The sequence below is a fragment of the Lemur catta genome, chromosome 9 (assembly GCF_020740605.2).
Source record: "Lemur catta isolate mLemCat1 chromosome 9, mLemCat1.pri, whole genome shotgun sequence".
NCBI classification, from domain to species: domain Eukaryota; kingdom Metazoa; phylum Chordata; class Mammalia; order Primates; family Lemuridae; genus Lemur; species Lemur catta.
Genome location: NC_059136.1, coordinates 58,248,394 through 58,262,300, shown reverse-complemented (window position 1 = coordinate 58,262,300; position 13,907 = coordinate 58,248,394). Strand labels below are relative to the sequence as shown.

The 13,907-nt window shown below is 46.4% G+C and overlaps 1 protein-coding gene across 1 annotated transcript in view; it reads left to right on the top strand.

Moving 5' to 3' along the window:
- VPS13B (vacuolar protein sorting 13 homolog B) overlaps window positions 1–13,132 on the top strand; it is a 752,846-nt gene extending 739,714 nt beyond the window's left edge. Inside the window, exons 59-62 of the mRNA XM_045560402.1 lie at window positions 6,196–6,372; window positions 8,259–8,361; window positions 8,933–9,182; window positions 12,882–13,132. Of these exons, the coding sequence (XP_045416358.1) occupies window positions 6,196–6,372; window positions 8,259–8,361; window positions 8,933–9,182; window positions 12,882–13,130 (779 nt within the window). The 3' untranslated portion in view covers window positions 13,131–13,132. The remainder of the gene's footprint in view (window positions 1–6,195; window positions 6,373–8,258; window positions 8,362–8,932; window positions 9,183–12,881) is intronic.
- The last annotated feature ends 775 nt before the right edge of the window (window positions 13,133–13,907 follow it).

Here is a 13,907-nt window from a genome sequence, read left to right as displayed (position 1 = left end):
GGAAGCTTCAGAGCTTAGAGTTTGCAGAGCAGGATTTTCAAGGGTATTTTTTGTTTATTTGTTTGCAAAGGAATTTGAAACTGTATTGCTTGGCAATATGCCTTCTGTGCATCTGAGGGAGTGTGCGCCTCGCAGAGATCAAAGTGACCAAAAGCAGCACAAACCAGAGGATAGAAGAGATGAGCTTGAAAGGATTTGTCCTCTCTCCAATCTTCAGTTCTATACACAACTCCTCAACTTGCAACCACAGCTAGCTGAGGCTCTGGGAGGAAGCAGTAAAATGTTACAAGTTCAGGTTAAGTTGCTAGAAATTATTTAAGTAATAACATTCAGTGGGGTGGGGCACTGTCATTTGATAGTGCCTGGAAAGGGGGGCGCTAGTGACCCGGGTGAACGTGTGGGTAGAGGAGCAGCCCACTGGCTCGCCTCGGCACCCCCACGGCAATGGTGACACCTTTCAGGAAGGTGGTGTGGTGGGTGGACACATCCCTCAGGAGCCCCAGACCCCGGGCTAGAGTGTCCAAGTCCTTTCTTTGTGATCTCAGGCAAGTTCTTACCTTTTCTGAAATTGGACTCCTCTTTTGTTCATTGGGCTGGAATAGCATTATTAGTGGCAGGCACGAGTTCATGTTTGGTAAACAGCACCTAGAGTTACTGTATTATGGTAGCAAGGAAACTATAAGGGTTGCCTGGTTTCCAAGAATGTCCCAGCAAAAAGAGGCATTTGAGCAATGGCAGGAGCGTTTTCACTTTAGTCTAATAGATTAAGTGGCTATAACCAGAGGAACTGACAATGAAGTTATATTGGGGGCCTCAAGGTCATTGTTTTGGGACTTTGGGACCTATTTATGCTAATTGTAGGCTTAAATGCCTCTGCTCTGATCTTGAGAGCTTCCTGCCCTCCTTCCCAGGTTTTCTTGGAGCCTACAGGTGATCAGAGAGACCTGAGCTGTCCGGCACGTGGCTGTCTCCACCCTGACTCCCTGACTACCTTCCTGCTTGAGGGTTCTGTTCTCTTCCTGCTCCAGAGAAGCCCCAGTCACTACTCAGGTTCCGCTGTATAAGATTGTGCCTGGCAGTAGAAATCAGTTCTGTGAGGAGTCACGAATCTGCCCTGATGATGTCACCCTTTAGAGCATGGCGGACAGGGTAGGAAGCCATAAAGCTCTAATCTTTGCTATAATCACTGTTGCCTGTCTGTCTTCCTCCGTGCAAGGCAATCCATTTGTCTGTGAAAACTGCAGTGGGCTCATAGAGTCTTTCTGCATCTCTGGCCATTTCCAGAAGCCTATAAGTTCTGGGGGTGACATAAATCCCTCCTCCGTGTATACCGGCTGCACCTGCCAGCACTGGCCTGCTGCTGGGCCCACTGGAGCTCCAGGCCTAGCCTAGCACACACCTCGAGCAGTGTGTCTGTTTCTGGACTCCACAGGGTTCACAGGCTCAGCCCAATCCAGTTTCCTTTTCTCTAAGAATTCAAGAGTCTGTCTGTGTCCCCTATAATCTCTGGATTGTCTCAAAATGCCTGGTCCTAGAACTACCAGATGTGTGGCAGGAAGAAGAGAGGTGGAATAGGACCAGTCAAGTCACCTCAATTTGGAAATTATAGATTTGTCACCATTTAATCCATTCCCAGAAATGGTGTTGGAAATTGCCATATACAATGCAGTGCCTAATTGACATTAGAGCCATTATCACGTAATAGTTTGAAACCCATGCTGGTGAAATGGAAATTCTAGTTGCTCAGTTTCTTCCTTTATAAGACAAACATTAAGGACCTGATTAATAAAAACACATTTAAAGAATATTTTAGTGTTGACAGAGTACTTTTCTATGTGTCATCTTACTTGATCTTCACAACCCTAGGCATAGATGAGGTTAAGGGACTTGCCCAGGTCAAACCTCCAGCGAGGACAAGAACCTGGGCCTTCTGCCCTGTTACCTGCCCCTGGAGGGCTCCAGGCCTGAGATTTCAGAGTGTGGGGAGATTGAACATTGAAAGTTCCAGGATAGGAAAGACACACGTTTCCCCCAAATGTTTATGGGTTCAGTGGGCCTCCTCGGCTCTGCTTGGCCCTCACGGGGACACTGTGGAGTATTTTGAGGTGCTTGAAAATCACAGGAAGTCTCAGCTGCCGTCCCCAGCCACGTTGCCCCCGGTCAGCAGGGAAAAGTGTCTGCTGGCTGAGTGATGCCGCTAAGGCTTTTGGATGAGCTCCACAACAGTTTTCCAGAAGCAATGGCTTTCGGAAAAACAGTTTAGCCTGCAGAATTCGCATCAGCCTTGCCCACATTTACCAGATCTGTTCCCCAAATACCCACATTTTCTACTATGCCCTGGAGCCCGGGCTGAGAAAGGTTGTGCTCATGCCCTTCAGACCTGATTCCTTCTCAGGAGTACAAAGGCAGGTGTTGGAAATCGCTTCTCTGACCCGTGCTGCTTTCAGGCTGCTGCCTGGTCTATGTGGCATTGCTGGGTCCCCAGAACGCCCCCTCCCCGCCCCTGTCTTCATGGGCACTCTTGGCTATGCCATTTGGAATCCTAGCAAAATAGGCCATGACCATGTGAATCAGAAAGGTTCCCTCCTGAGTGAGTGACTGAGGAGCTGTGCGTCCCCAGGAGTCGCCCCTGGATCCCACAGTCTGCCACCACAGGCTGGTCTGCAGTTAGCTGGGAATTTCTCAGTTTGCTAATCTATTCTGGTCAAAACCAGCAGAATGTCCACTACACTCTCTGGGTCTCCTTTCTCTTTGGAACAGTGAGCTGCAGCGTGGGGTCCCAGCTTAGGCCTGTGCTTCTGCTACTGTGACAAAAAAGTGTCTGAAATAAAATTTCACCATGTGGTAAGGGGCAGCATCAGAATAGCCACATAGGCCAGAACTGTCTTGGCTCAGTGACCAAGTGTTTTTTGCCTGAGGCTGGGGAGCAAGTCACAGAAGAGGTGAGGGAAGGCCCCAGTTGTTTCCTCGTTCCACAAAGAAAGTCCTCCTCCTCCAGCCTGAGGTACAAAAGGCAGCAGCCCCCCGCCCCTGCAGCCTCGCAGTCGCGGAAGCCCCCTCCGGCCGTCCTTCCTTGCACGCTCGTCACATCACAGCCATCTCCATGTGGCCGCCCACCCCGTGGGCCCGACGCCAACAGACGAGTCTTGGGATCAATTTCCACCACTCAAAGCCTTAGAGCGGAGTTTGAGTATATGACAGTAAATAATTTACCAGTTGTGGGATTTAGCTGGATTATACTTAAGGAGAGAAACTTCTGAAGCCCTGAGAGAGGCTGCCTCTTTCGAGAAGCAGATGCAGAGACCATGGAACAGCTGCTAGTCTCTCACGGCCTCTCTGTTCTCCAGCTCCTTAGCACAACGTGGGAGACAGCAGCACCTGGTGACCAGTGAGGTGTTGGTGTGTGTGACAGGCCAGCTTTCCCCCTTTGAGGGTTCTGGTGCTGAGCCGAGGGTGATGTGACAGCTCCTTCTCTAACTCTTAGAATCTGTAACACCTTGTCATGGGGCTCGGGCTTTCTGCTTTTGGGGATGCCCAAATAGTCTATCTGTCAAAGCCACAGTAACTGGAGCCTGCACTGTGGCCAGTGGCAGGAGAAACCGAAGATCAAAGGGCAGCCTCACGGCGATACCTGTGTGCGCGTGAGCAGACAGACGTCAGCACCTGTGTGGGTGCTCACAGCTGGCCCCGGCTCTGTGTTCCTGAAGAGGTTAGGGCTGGCGGATTAAAGAGAATGGGAGATTCTGAATGAAGTAACCACCTGCCGCCCAGCCCAATTGTAATAGTTATAATGGGCCGGACGTGGTGGCTCATGATTGTAATCCCAGCACTTTGGGAGGCCAAGGCAGGAGGAGGTTGGCCTGAGGTCAGGAGTTCAAGACCAGCCTGGGCAACATAGTAAGACTCTGTCTCTAGAAAAAATAAAAAAGTAATAGTCATAATGGAAAGCTGCACTTGAGAAAAGACATTTCTACCAGAAATACAGGTGATAATTTAATTTATTGGTCAATTTATACATATTTACTCCAGTTTTTTACTCTTAAGATGGAGACCTTTCAGAGAAACCAGATAATGGAATCACAAAAGCTGTGTGCTTTGGTTTGATGCTGTTCGCTTTGCACTATGTGCTATGCAGTGATTTGAAGAGGATACCCAGGGTTCCTGCTTCTCCCTGACCACTCCAGCCGCTGATCTTACAGATGGAGAGCAGAGCTTCTGAGGCCTCAGATTCCAGAAAAGGGGATGGGGGAGAGCTCCCAGCCCAAGTGCCAGGCCTGGCCATCTAGGGCACTGAGAAAGGGACACCTCCCCCGCCGCCTGCCCCTGCTAGCCAGAGTGGCCTGGGTGGCTGGGAGCAGCTTCCTCCGCCTACCTGTCATTTCTTTAGAAGGTTTGGGCAGTATTATTCTAGGCTGGGAAACAGACCTGTCGCCTCAGGTCATTCTTAATCTGTCAGTGCATAAATTTAAATGTCTCTGTCAAAACCTAGAGGAATGGAATCCATGAAGAACATTCCCTTTACAATCGACCTGCAAGAACTGGCCTTTTATTTTACTGGATTTTGTTCAATGGAATATTGCTTGAAATTAGCAGGTCATTAACTGAGACCTGGAAATCTCTGTTTACCCAAGAGACTTTGAATTAGTGGCATTTGGAGTAATGGGATTTGACATGTACTAGAATTTCTACCAGGAGGACTGTGCCTTTTTTTTTTCTTTTTTTTGAGACAGAGTCTCGCTCTGTTGCCCGGGGTTGGAGTGCCATGGCATCAGCCTAGCTCACAGCAACCTCAAACTCCTGGGCTCAAGCGATCCTCCTGCCTCAGCCTCCTGAGTAGTGGGGACTACAGGCATGCGCCACCATGGGACTGTGCATTTTCATCAGTCCTAGCAGATTTGAGTCGAAAACAGAATTCTGTCAAGAATTGTAAAGAAATTGTCACTTCTTTCTGAGTTAAGGAATGCTCTGTACCATCATGAAAAACATGAGGCCTGGTGAGGCCTTTCCTAGATCTCGGGAGGAGCTAGGAGGATGCAGCCTCAGAAGAGAAAGAGTACCTGAGGGTTTCCTTTCGTTTGTTACCACCATCAAGCTCAGTGTAGAACAGTGTTGCCTTGAAAGCAGAGTAGTGAAGCTGGGTTTTGGTAGCTATTCTAAAGTGAAGATAAAGTGGCCAAACCTCAGTTGAAGTGAGAAAGAAAGAAGTTTTTCTAAGATTGGCACAGAGGAAGAGCCTATTTTATAAACAGGATAAGTGAATATCAATAGGTTGGCCATAAAGAGCTGGGCTATGACTCACACTACCTGGATTCAAACCCAGGTTCAACCACTTAACAGCACTGTGACCTTCGGAAAAACTCCTAAACCTCTCTGCGCCTCAGTGTTCAATTTTGAATAAAAACAATGTCTGAAGGCTGAGCATGGTGGCTCACACCTGTAATCCCAGCACTCTGGGAGGCTGAGGCAATAAGATCACTTGAGGCCAGGAGTTCCAGACCAGCCTGAGCAATAGCAAGACCCTGTCTCTACAAAAAATAAATAAATAAAACAATGCCTGACTCCTAGAAATACGAGGATTAAATGGTCTCGTAGAGATAAAGCTCTTAGCACAGTCCCCAGCAGCTAGGAAGCACTCAGTATAGATTACCTATAATGGAAATAATAATTGCTATATCAGCAATTTATCTTATTAAATAATTATTAAATTAGCAGATTGATAATAAGTTATTATTAAATGATTACTATTAATAGTGAGAACTCAGAAAGGGGCTGGCTCCTTCCAGATTTTTCATCCTCCTGATTCAGTGAAAATATACTAGTCTGAGCAGGCTTTCTCTCCTCCTGAGTAACTGTTAGCTCTTCTCTCTAAACTATGTTGCCTGATTTCTGGGGAAAGGCATATGGGTGACACTTTGAATAGTCTGACATGTTTGTTAAATTTTGAAATAAACTTCACAGATCCTGACTGTGTGGACCAAACCTAGCCTGAACATTGCGTTTTCATGAAGATAATAAATGTCTAACTTAAACAGCCCTCAATGTACTTAGATAATTGGTAAATAAATGTATAGTAAAAAACTTTATAATGAGGGTGGGGATTCGTTTTTAATCCAAATAAAACTGTGTTCCAGATTGAGGTTTTCATTTTCTGAGGATTTCAAGCATCTGTCCTTACTGAGGGCTTTGTTGTTTCAGGTGCGATTGCTGGGATAGTGGATCAGCCAATGCAGAACTTCCAGAAAACATCCGAGGCTCAGGCTTCAGCAGCACACAAGGCCAAAGGTGTTATCTCTGGTGTGGGGAAAGGAATCATGGGCGTGCTCACGAAGCCCATCGGAGGAGCTGCGGAGCTCGTGTCACAGACTGGCTATGGTAAGTCGGTGGGAAGTGGGTCAGGCCAGCTGAGACATTACTGAGTAATTTGCATTATTGTACCAAGGATTCCCTAAAATAATCTAACCTTTCACATGGCAAAGGTGTAAAAAACTTATAAAAAAAAGTAGCTATCATTCTCTTCTCTTTATGCTTAAACAGAGTAGAATTGTACTACTAATAAAAATAATAAAATTGTTGAACCAGGAAATCGGTTAGTAATTTCTTTGGGCTTGGCGGTGGCCTTCTTACCTGCAAGCGCCATCCTGCTCCCTGGGGCCGGGCTGAGTCTCCCGGCCAACAGCAGCAGAGGCGCATGGTCCGCAGCTGAAAGCCCTTCGCCAGGCAGACAGCTGTGGCCAACCTGGGCTTGTGGCACTGCTTGCACTTGGATGGTGGCGAGCCAGGGCCCTCCCCACGCATGAGTGTGCACACGTGAGTAATGCGTGCGTGTGAAAGGAAGCACCTCCTCCCTTGCTTATTTTCTGCATTCTTGGCAGAATGTAGTAACTTTCCATAAATAATGTGACTAGAATTGTTACCTTCTAACCTAAAGTTACTGCCATCATTTTGGTCACCAAGCAGGCTGTCTAGCTAGTATCACAAACCACAGGAGCATTCTTCCATTTGTCAGACGCATAAGCAGCCTGCGTCTGGCCGTCCAGTCTGCGGGACGCTTCACTGCAGGCATCCCGCACCTCAGCCGCTCTTGAGAAGAGGCAGCCAGATCTGGGAATAAAAGCAGCGTCTGAAAGGAAGGGGGTGGGAGATGCATGCCCACACGTCACGCAGCCCCCCGAAAGCACCCTTTAAGAGACCACACAGACGCGCACATGTGTGTGTGGCTCCTCGCTCTTCCCTCCCTGCTCCCATCCTCTCTGTGAGCGACATTTGCACTCACGGGGAAACTGACAGTAAGAACTGCCACAGCTTATGGGTGGAAAAAGTTAAACTCGCCCTTATCAAATGTTTATACATTAATAAAAATGGTATTCCTTTTGCTGTCAACTTCAGTGAGGTAAAATCAACTCATACTTCACAAATTCCTTTGGTTTTGAAAATGCCACTGTCCCTCACCGTGTTTCCCAGGGCTGCGCAACTCTCCCTTATGTAAGACTATCTCACAGCAGAGCTTCACGTGGCCTTTTTGGTTTCCATCACTCTTGTAAAAGTTTTATTACCAAGTTGAAGGTTTTACAAACCACTAACTCTTAGTCTAATGACTATGCCTCGTTTATAAACATTTACAAGCCCTCAGAAAGCACACATGCTGTACCATCTTTGGTTCTGGAGTCTCTTTAGAGGCCTGTGTGGCCGCTGCTGGGTGCCGTCATTTGGTGCTGGCACCAGGGAGAGCAGGGAATAAACCAGAGGCCCCAAGAGCGCTCATAAAGGTATATGGATTCGTGTTTAACAGCTGGATTAAGTTGCTTAACATTTAAATACTGTATCTAGGCAAAGGGTGTGCCTTTGTGTGTATCTGTGTATGTGCTGTTTTTTTTATTCTTTGACTTGCCATAGCGCAGATACCGAAGTATTGTTATATTAAGGAAGTCAACTAACAATTTAGACTTTTTTAACACATAAATTGTAAATGATGTGTAAGCCATTGTTCATGACCAGTTACTCTCAGGAGCACTATGCTTCCTTTAATTGCTAGTCTATGCTTGGACTGTAGCACACTCATAGTTTGTTACTAATGCAAGATCACCCAGGTTAAGAGCATTGTAATGTTTAATGATTATCTATATGCTTGCTTCCAAAGATGTGACATCATTTTGGATCTGTAACATTTTATGGATGGCTCTAAGCAGATGACATCATTGTAGCATGGAACTGTTTTCCAGAAAACAACTAGTAAAACTCCCTTACTTCTCTTACTACAGGTATTTTACACGGTGCTGGACTTTCTCAGCTTCCAAAACAGCGCTATCAGCCAAGTGATCTACATGCTGACCGGGCTCCAAACAGCCATGTCAAATATGTCTGGTAAGATTATTGAGACACGTGCTGAGCTTTACATCCACATTGTACAGTAACAGCCCCGGCTTGCTCTCAAGCTGAAGAGCCATGCTTGCAGGGGAGCCCAAGCGGAGCAGCCGTTTTTGGCACTGGCATCTGGGGCAGCACGGGCACAGGAGAGGGCCAGGAAAAGGCTGCTCTTCCCAGGTTTGGGGCTGGCTGCACAACTCCTCTGCTCCACACCTACCACTCAAGGAGGAACGTACATGTGCACAGAAGCCAGGCTTGTGAGAGGACCTGAGACCCCCTGTAGAACCAGCGTTCTGATTAAGGCTGCCATTTCTAATGAGAAGGCAAGGAGCTAAGCAGGGCCAAGGGGAATCTTTTTCCCCAGGAGGAACCTGGTTCTCTTGACCAGAATCAATTTGAGAATAAATTGGCAATTACATTTCAAGTTAAAATTAATAACCGGATTGGTGAGGGCCTTTTGCCCTTGGGGAGCTTTGGGTGGGAGCCAACCCTTGGTAAATAGTGAGCACTGACAAGTGACCATCTTTCCAGAGCTGACTCCTAGCCTCACTTTCCTCCCTTTAAACAGGAAAATGCTTCAGTCTCTGGGCAGACCCGAAGTCCACATGGCCCTCGATGTGGTTCTGGTGAGGGGCTCAGGCCAGGAGCATGAAGGGTGCTTGCTGCTGACATCAGAAGTGCTCTTCGTGGTGAGCATCAGCGAGGACACGCAGCAGCAGGCCTTCCCCGTCACAGAGATCGACTGTGCACAGGACAGCAAGCAAAACAACCTGCTCACCGTGCAGCTCAAGCAGCCAAGAGTGGCCTGTGATGTGGAGGTACATTTCAGAAAACAGGGTGACTGAAGCTAGCCGCCAGGGAGGGTGAGAAGTAGCCGATGACTGGTACCCAGGCAGCCCCTGGACTGGCTGCCATAGACCAGGAGAGCTGCTGGACAGAGGAAGGAGGTGGGAGTGGAGGTGGGAGAGCCATTGTAAAAGGGCACTGGGAAGCTGCCACCCGTGTGCACGACCCTGCCCAGGAGAGCCCAGCAGGTAGCCAGAGTTCACCCATGTGAACTAAACAAGGCTGATCTGGCTTGATTGTCATGGGGCTGGTTCTAGAGTGGACAGGACAATGGAGTTCCAAAATGAGTGGGTTGGGAGAAGGGCCAGGGTCAGATTAGCAATGCCAGGAGGGCCCCTGATCTGAACGTCTGATTCCAGGTCCTAGGCTGCCCGCAGCCTGGGAATAACCGTAGCAGGTTTGTGGGTACAGGAGAGGACAGGTACAGCAGTTAAGGGGCATCAGGAATGAAACAAGACACTCCAGATTCCTGCTCCCTCACCCACTCCCAACCCTAGAAACTTCAGTGGTCAAAATGTTGTGAACAGATATCACTGTCCTGTCCACTGCTTTGTATTCTGTGGCTGTGTTTCCTGGAATAGTTTGCCATCCCCTAAGTACCACAGGGTGCACCCTGGGAATGATGCTTAGGCTCTTTGGCCCCACAGCTCCTGAGATGTGCTGGCTGCTGCCACACATAAGTTGATGTAGATAGATGCTCAGGCAGGTATCGGGGTCAGGGGTCAGAGGTGAACCCTGACCAGAATGACCCCAGCTTCCTGCAGTCCAGCCCAGGGTAAGCAGGTGCACCCACTGGAAAACTGTTCTGTGCCCCTCCTTCCCAGGTGATGGCCTGATCTGTGGGACCCTAATTGTTTACCTAAGAAACAGACATCTTTTTCCACACAGCAAGATGGGGGTGGGCCAGTGGCAAACAGGAGCCTGCTGGTCCTACCTGGGAACAAGGAGGCTCCAAGAAAAGATAGCGAACCTACCTCCAGCAGGTCCTGACTCCTTATTTCATTTTTCTTCCTGGTGTGGGAGCCTGTGTCTCACTCACACCATTGTTTCGGTAAAATTATCTGAGGAGATGGAAAGAAGCCAACCACAACAACTCTAAGCTTTCTCTAGTTTCTTGGATCATAATCAGTCAGGCTTTAAGCTGGGGCTTGGCACCAGGACTACACTGCTGCTTTTAGTTGATGACTTTCTGGGAATAAACAGAGGTCAGATGTCCAGGCCGACTTTATTAGATCTGCCAAAATCTTCTGATCAGTTGACAATAAAGCAGCAGTGATCTGACTACAGGATTTGGCAGGGGATAATATCATTATCTTGAAGTCCTTGGTCCTTAACAGGAAACCTCCAAGGCCCTAAGGAGTATTTGTGACCATCGTTATTCCTTAGCTGCTTGGGAAATATTTCAGAGCTTAAACTGTTGAGACAGGAGAGTCGTCTTTTACTGTTAAACTGTTTCTACTGTCTTTGTGATCCTTCTGCTTTTCTGTTTGAGGCTAGTACTGTGAGGAACTATTGTAGCTGCAGGGGAACAGATCTGTTTCTCTGGAGGTGATTGAGATGATAGGGGTGGTGACCCCAGCTAGAAGTTGCCAAGGCTATTATTTGGGACCATAGAAATCAGTTAGAGGCGGAAGCACTGAAGCTCTGGACACCATTCTCAACAATGGCTTTCCATTGGTGTCCAGGGATCAAAGCAGGCTGGGGATTAAGGATGGCTGACAGAGGTGGGATGAGAGAGCAGCACTGTACCCGCAGCAGCACCTGGTGCTGGAGAGATGGTGGGAGGTCAGTGTCTTCCGCCTCCACATGCTGCTTTCTCAGTGTCTATTTCACTTTACCTTTCCCCTCAAATCATTAAGAAATAAGAATACTCCCTTAATTCTGTGTCCATAACCCTAACCTACCCCACTGACCCTGAAAAAAACCCTAGCTGCAGAGCATTTTTGCTTCACTCGGTGCTGCAATCCAGTGTATTTTCAACACAGGAGTGCTGCTTGACACTGCTCTGCTGCCCTGGGCATCCCAACGTAATTCAGACATAGGGAAGCCTACCTGCTGTGAACACTTGCAGTAAAGACTAAGAGCAGCATTTTAAGATCTTTGTATAAAATGGCTTTTCTGGTTTTTTGCCTTTTGCCATAGATGCTAGGAAACACAGCTCCTTTGAATTTTGGAAGGAATTAATTTGTAGATGACATCATTCAGTACATTCAAATATGGCAGGAGTCTGATTTTTAAAAATCAGCATTTGCTTTTCTTGGTTAAATGCAGCCATTTTTAGGGGTAATAATTACTTAATATGCCTGGCACATTATTGAAATCCCTTATGAGAGGCTCAAAATGAGTCAGAAGGTCAATTTATTCCTTGGCTGGGTTCCTTTCACAACACAGGTTTTCCTGTGCTGCTGTTCAGGAGGAGCAATTAAGACTCTGTGTATCCAAAGCTTTCCAGCTGAATTCTGGCCCCATCAATGATATCATGAGAGCTCTGGTTTTTGCCTGGTGGTGCAGAGCTTTCATCTGTTAGTGAATCTTTGGGGGCCTTCCCCCCACCACAGGTTCAAAAACATGAGACCCAAAGTAAGGGCTGCCCTACGTATTCCTCTGGCAGGCCCCTTTACTTTTTACCATCAACCTGGCTTTCTTCTGAACTCTGCAGAGAAATATACATTTTGTACACTACCACTATTTCGAAACTAAAAAGCCCTCACTAAAAACGGTTTTAATTCTTCCAGAGTGGTCTTGCCAACATTTGGTAGGTAAAAACCACTGAGAGGTCAGTGGCTACCTGATTCTCACAGATCACTGGCCTACATACAGCTGCAGCGTTCCCACTCCAGTCGCTCTACACGCTAGACAGCTACAGGACTTCAGGGTGGGAGGAATTTACAGCTCCAGCTGCCTTTGATGGGCGCTTTCTCAGAAAATCTCACTTAAGAACTTAGGTAGTGTATCTCAGTTCTCCTATTTGAGTTCCACTGAAGAAGAGCCAGACTTTTATGAACCATAAAAGTACTTTGCATCCTCCCTTTTTTCCATAAAAATTTCCCCTTCCTCTGCCCAGTTTTTCTATTTTCCCTGGCTTTCAATCCTAGTATTTGTAAAAACAGAAAATGTTACAGTTCAAAAGGTATTTGTTTTTTTAATGCTTTGTCCAATGCCACTGGTTTGAAAGAGGTGCTCTCCACTTTTCTGTCAAATTGAAGTTCTGTGTGAAGGGGTTTGGGAGTCAGGTTAACAGAGCTTTTATTTAAGGGTATCGAGTTTAATGTAGATTAGATTTACACAGAGGAAAAACATTTTTCTCCTTTTTTCCTTGGCTGGTTGGTAAAAAGCAGTGACAAATGTTTTAATAGTTTAGTTAATGAGTAAAATGTTATCAAATCATCAACTTCGAAATAAGAATTTTATGCAACACCAAATGCCTATTCAAAGGAGGTTGTCTTAATATTCTCATGTATATGGCTGGTTATATCGCTAAAATCGCAGTGTTATCATTGCCACAACTCAGATGAAAAATAAAAGGAAGCACATGGTTTTGGATTAAATAGCTTTATTAGTTGGCCTAAATGGCATGATGTACGTTAGGGCAAAATATAAGAAATAATTCTGTTATGGAAATCCCATTATAAGGGTCTGGCAACTAATGAATGTTTATTTTTGGATCCCAGGTGGATGGAGTCCGAGAGAGATTGTCAGAACAACAGTATAACAGACTTGTGGACTACGTCACAAAGACTTCTTGTCACCTGGCACCCAACTGCTCTTCCATACAAACACCATGCCCTGTGGTGGCTGTGGAACCTCCCCCCTCCACTGGTAAAACATACCATTATGTGGCCGATCCACATTTTGCCCAGGTCTTCATTAGTAAATTTACCATGGTGAAAAATAAAGCCCTCAGGAAAGGGTTCCCTTGAAACCCCTCTGAGGCGTCCATTCCTGCTTGTGCAATTTGTTTTTTTTTTGTTTTTTTTTTTTTGAGACAGGGCCTCTCTATGTTGCCCAGGCTGGCCTTGAACTCCATCCTGGCCTCAGGCAATCCTACAGGCACATACCACCATGCCAGGCTATAATTTATTTTTTAAAAAGAGAAACCTAATTAGCTTAACATCCAGCATACACACGGCCAACACTTTCCTATAGTATTTCTAGCCACTTCTAAAATTCAGATTCTTAGCATCTCCCTAAAACAAAGATTAGCGTGGAGTGACAAAATAATTGTTCCTTTCCCATGTAGAGACAATGATTAACAGAATCCTATGTTATATTCTTACCACACATAGAAGATGCATTCCTTTTTGCTCTGTGACATTTGCAAAAATTTATTAACTCTCTGCTCAAATACAAAATGTGGCCAGGCTTTAGAATGGAGAGTCAGAGTTAAATTCATCCCCAGTTGCATCTGTCTTGGGGCTGAGACACCACCTCTGCCTTATACCCCCTTTGTGTGCAAAGGTTTTGATTTTGAAATGCTTAGACTTTGTGGTTTAATTTGTTACATTTGTTACTTAACTGCAATGCGGTTCTTTCAGTGAAAGCTGCTATGTATATTCCCTCTGAAGTCTGCATTTTACTGAAATTTACAAAACAATCTGATTGACTGCTGTCCAGATGCATTTCAGGAAAGTCTTTTTCCAGTTTGTGTTTTACTAGGCAAGCTTACAGTAAATTTTCTACCAATGAAGAACAGTCCC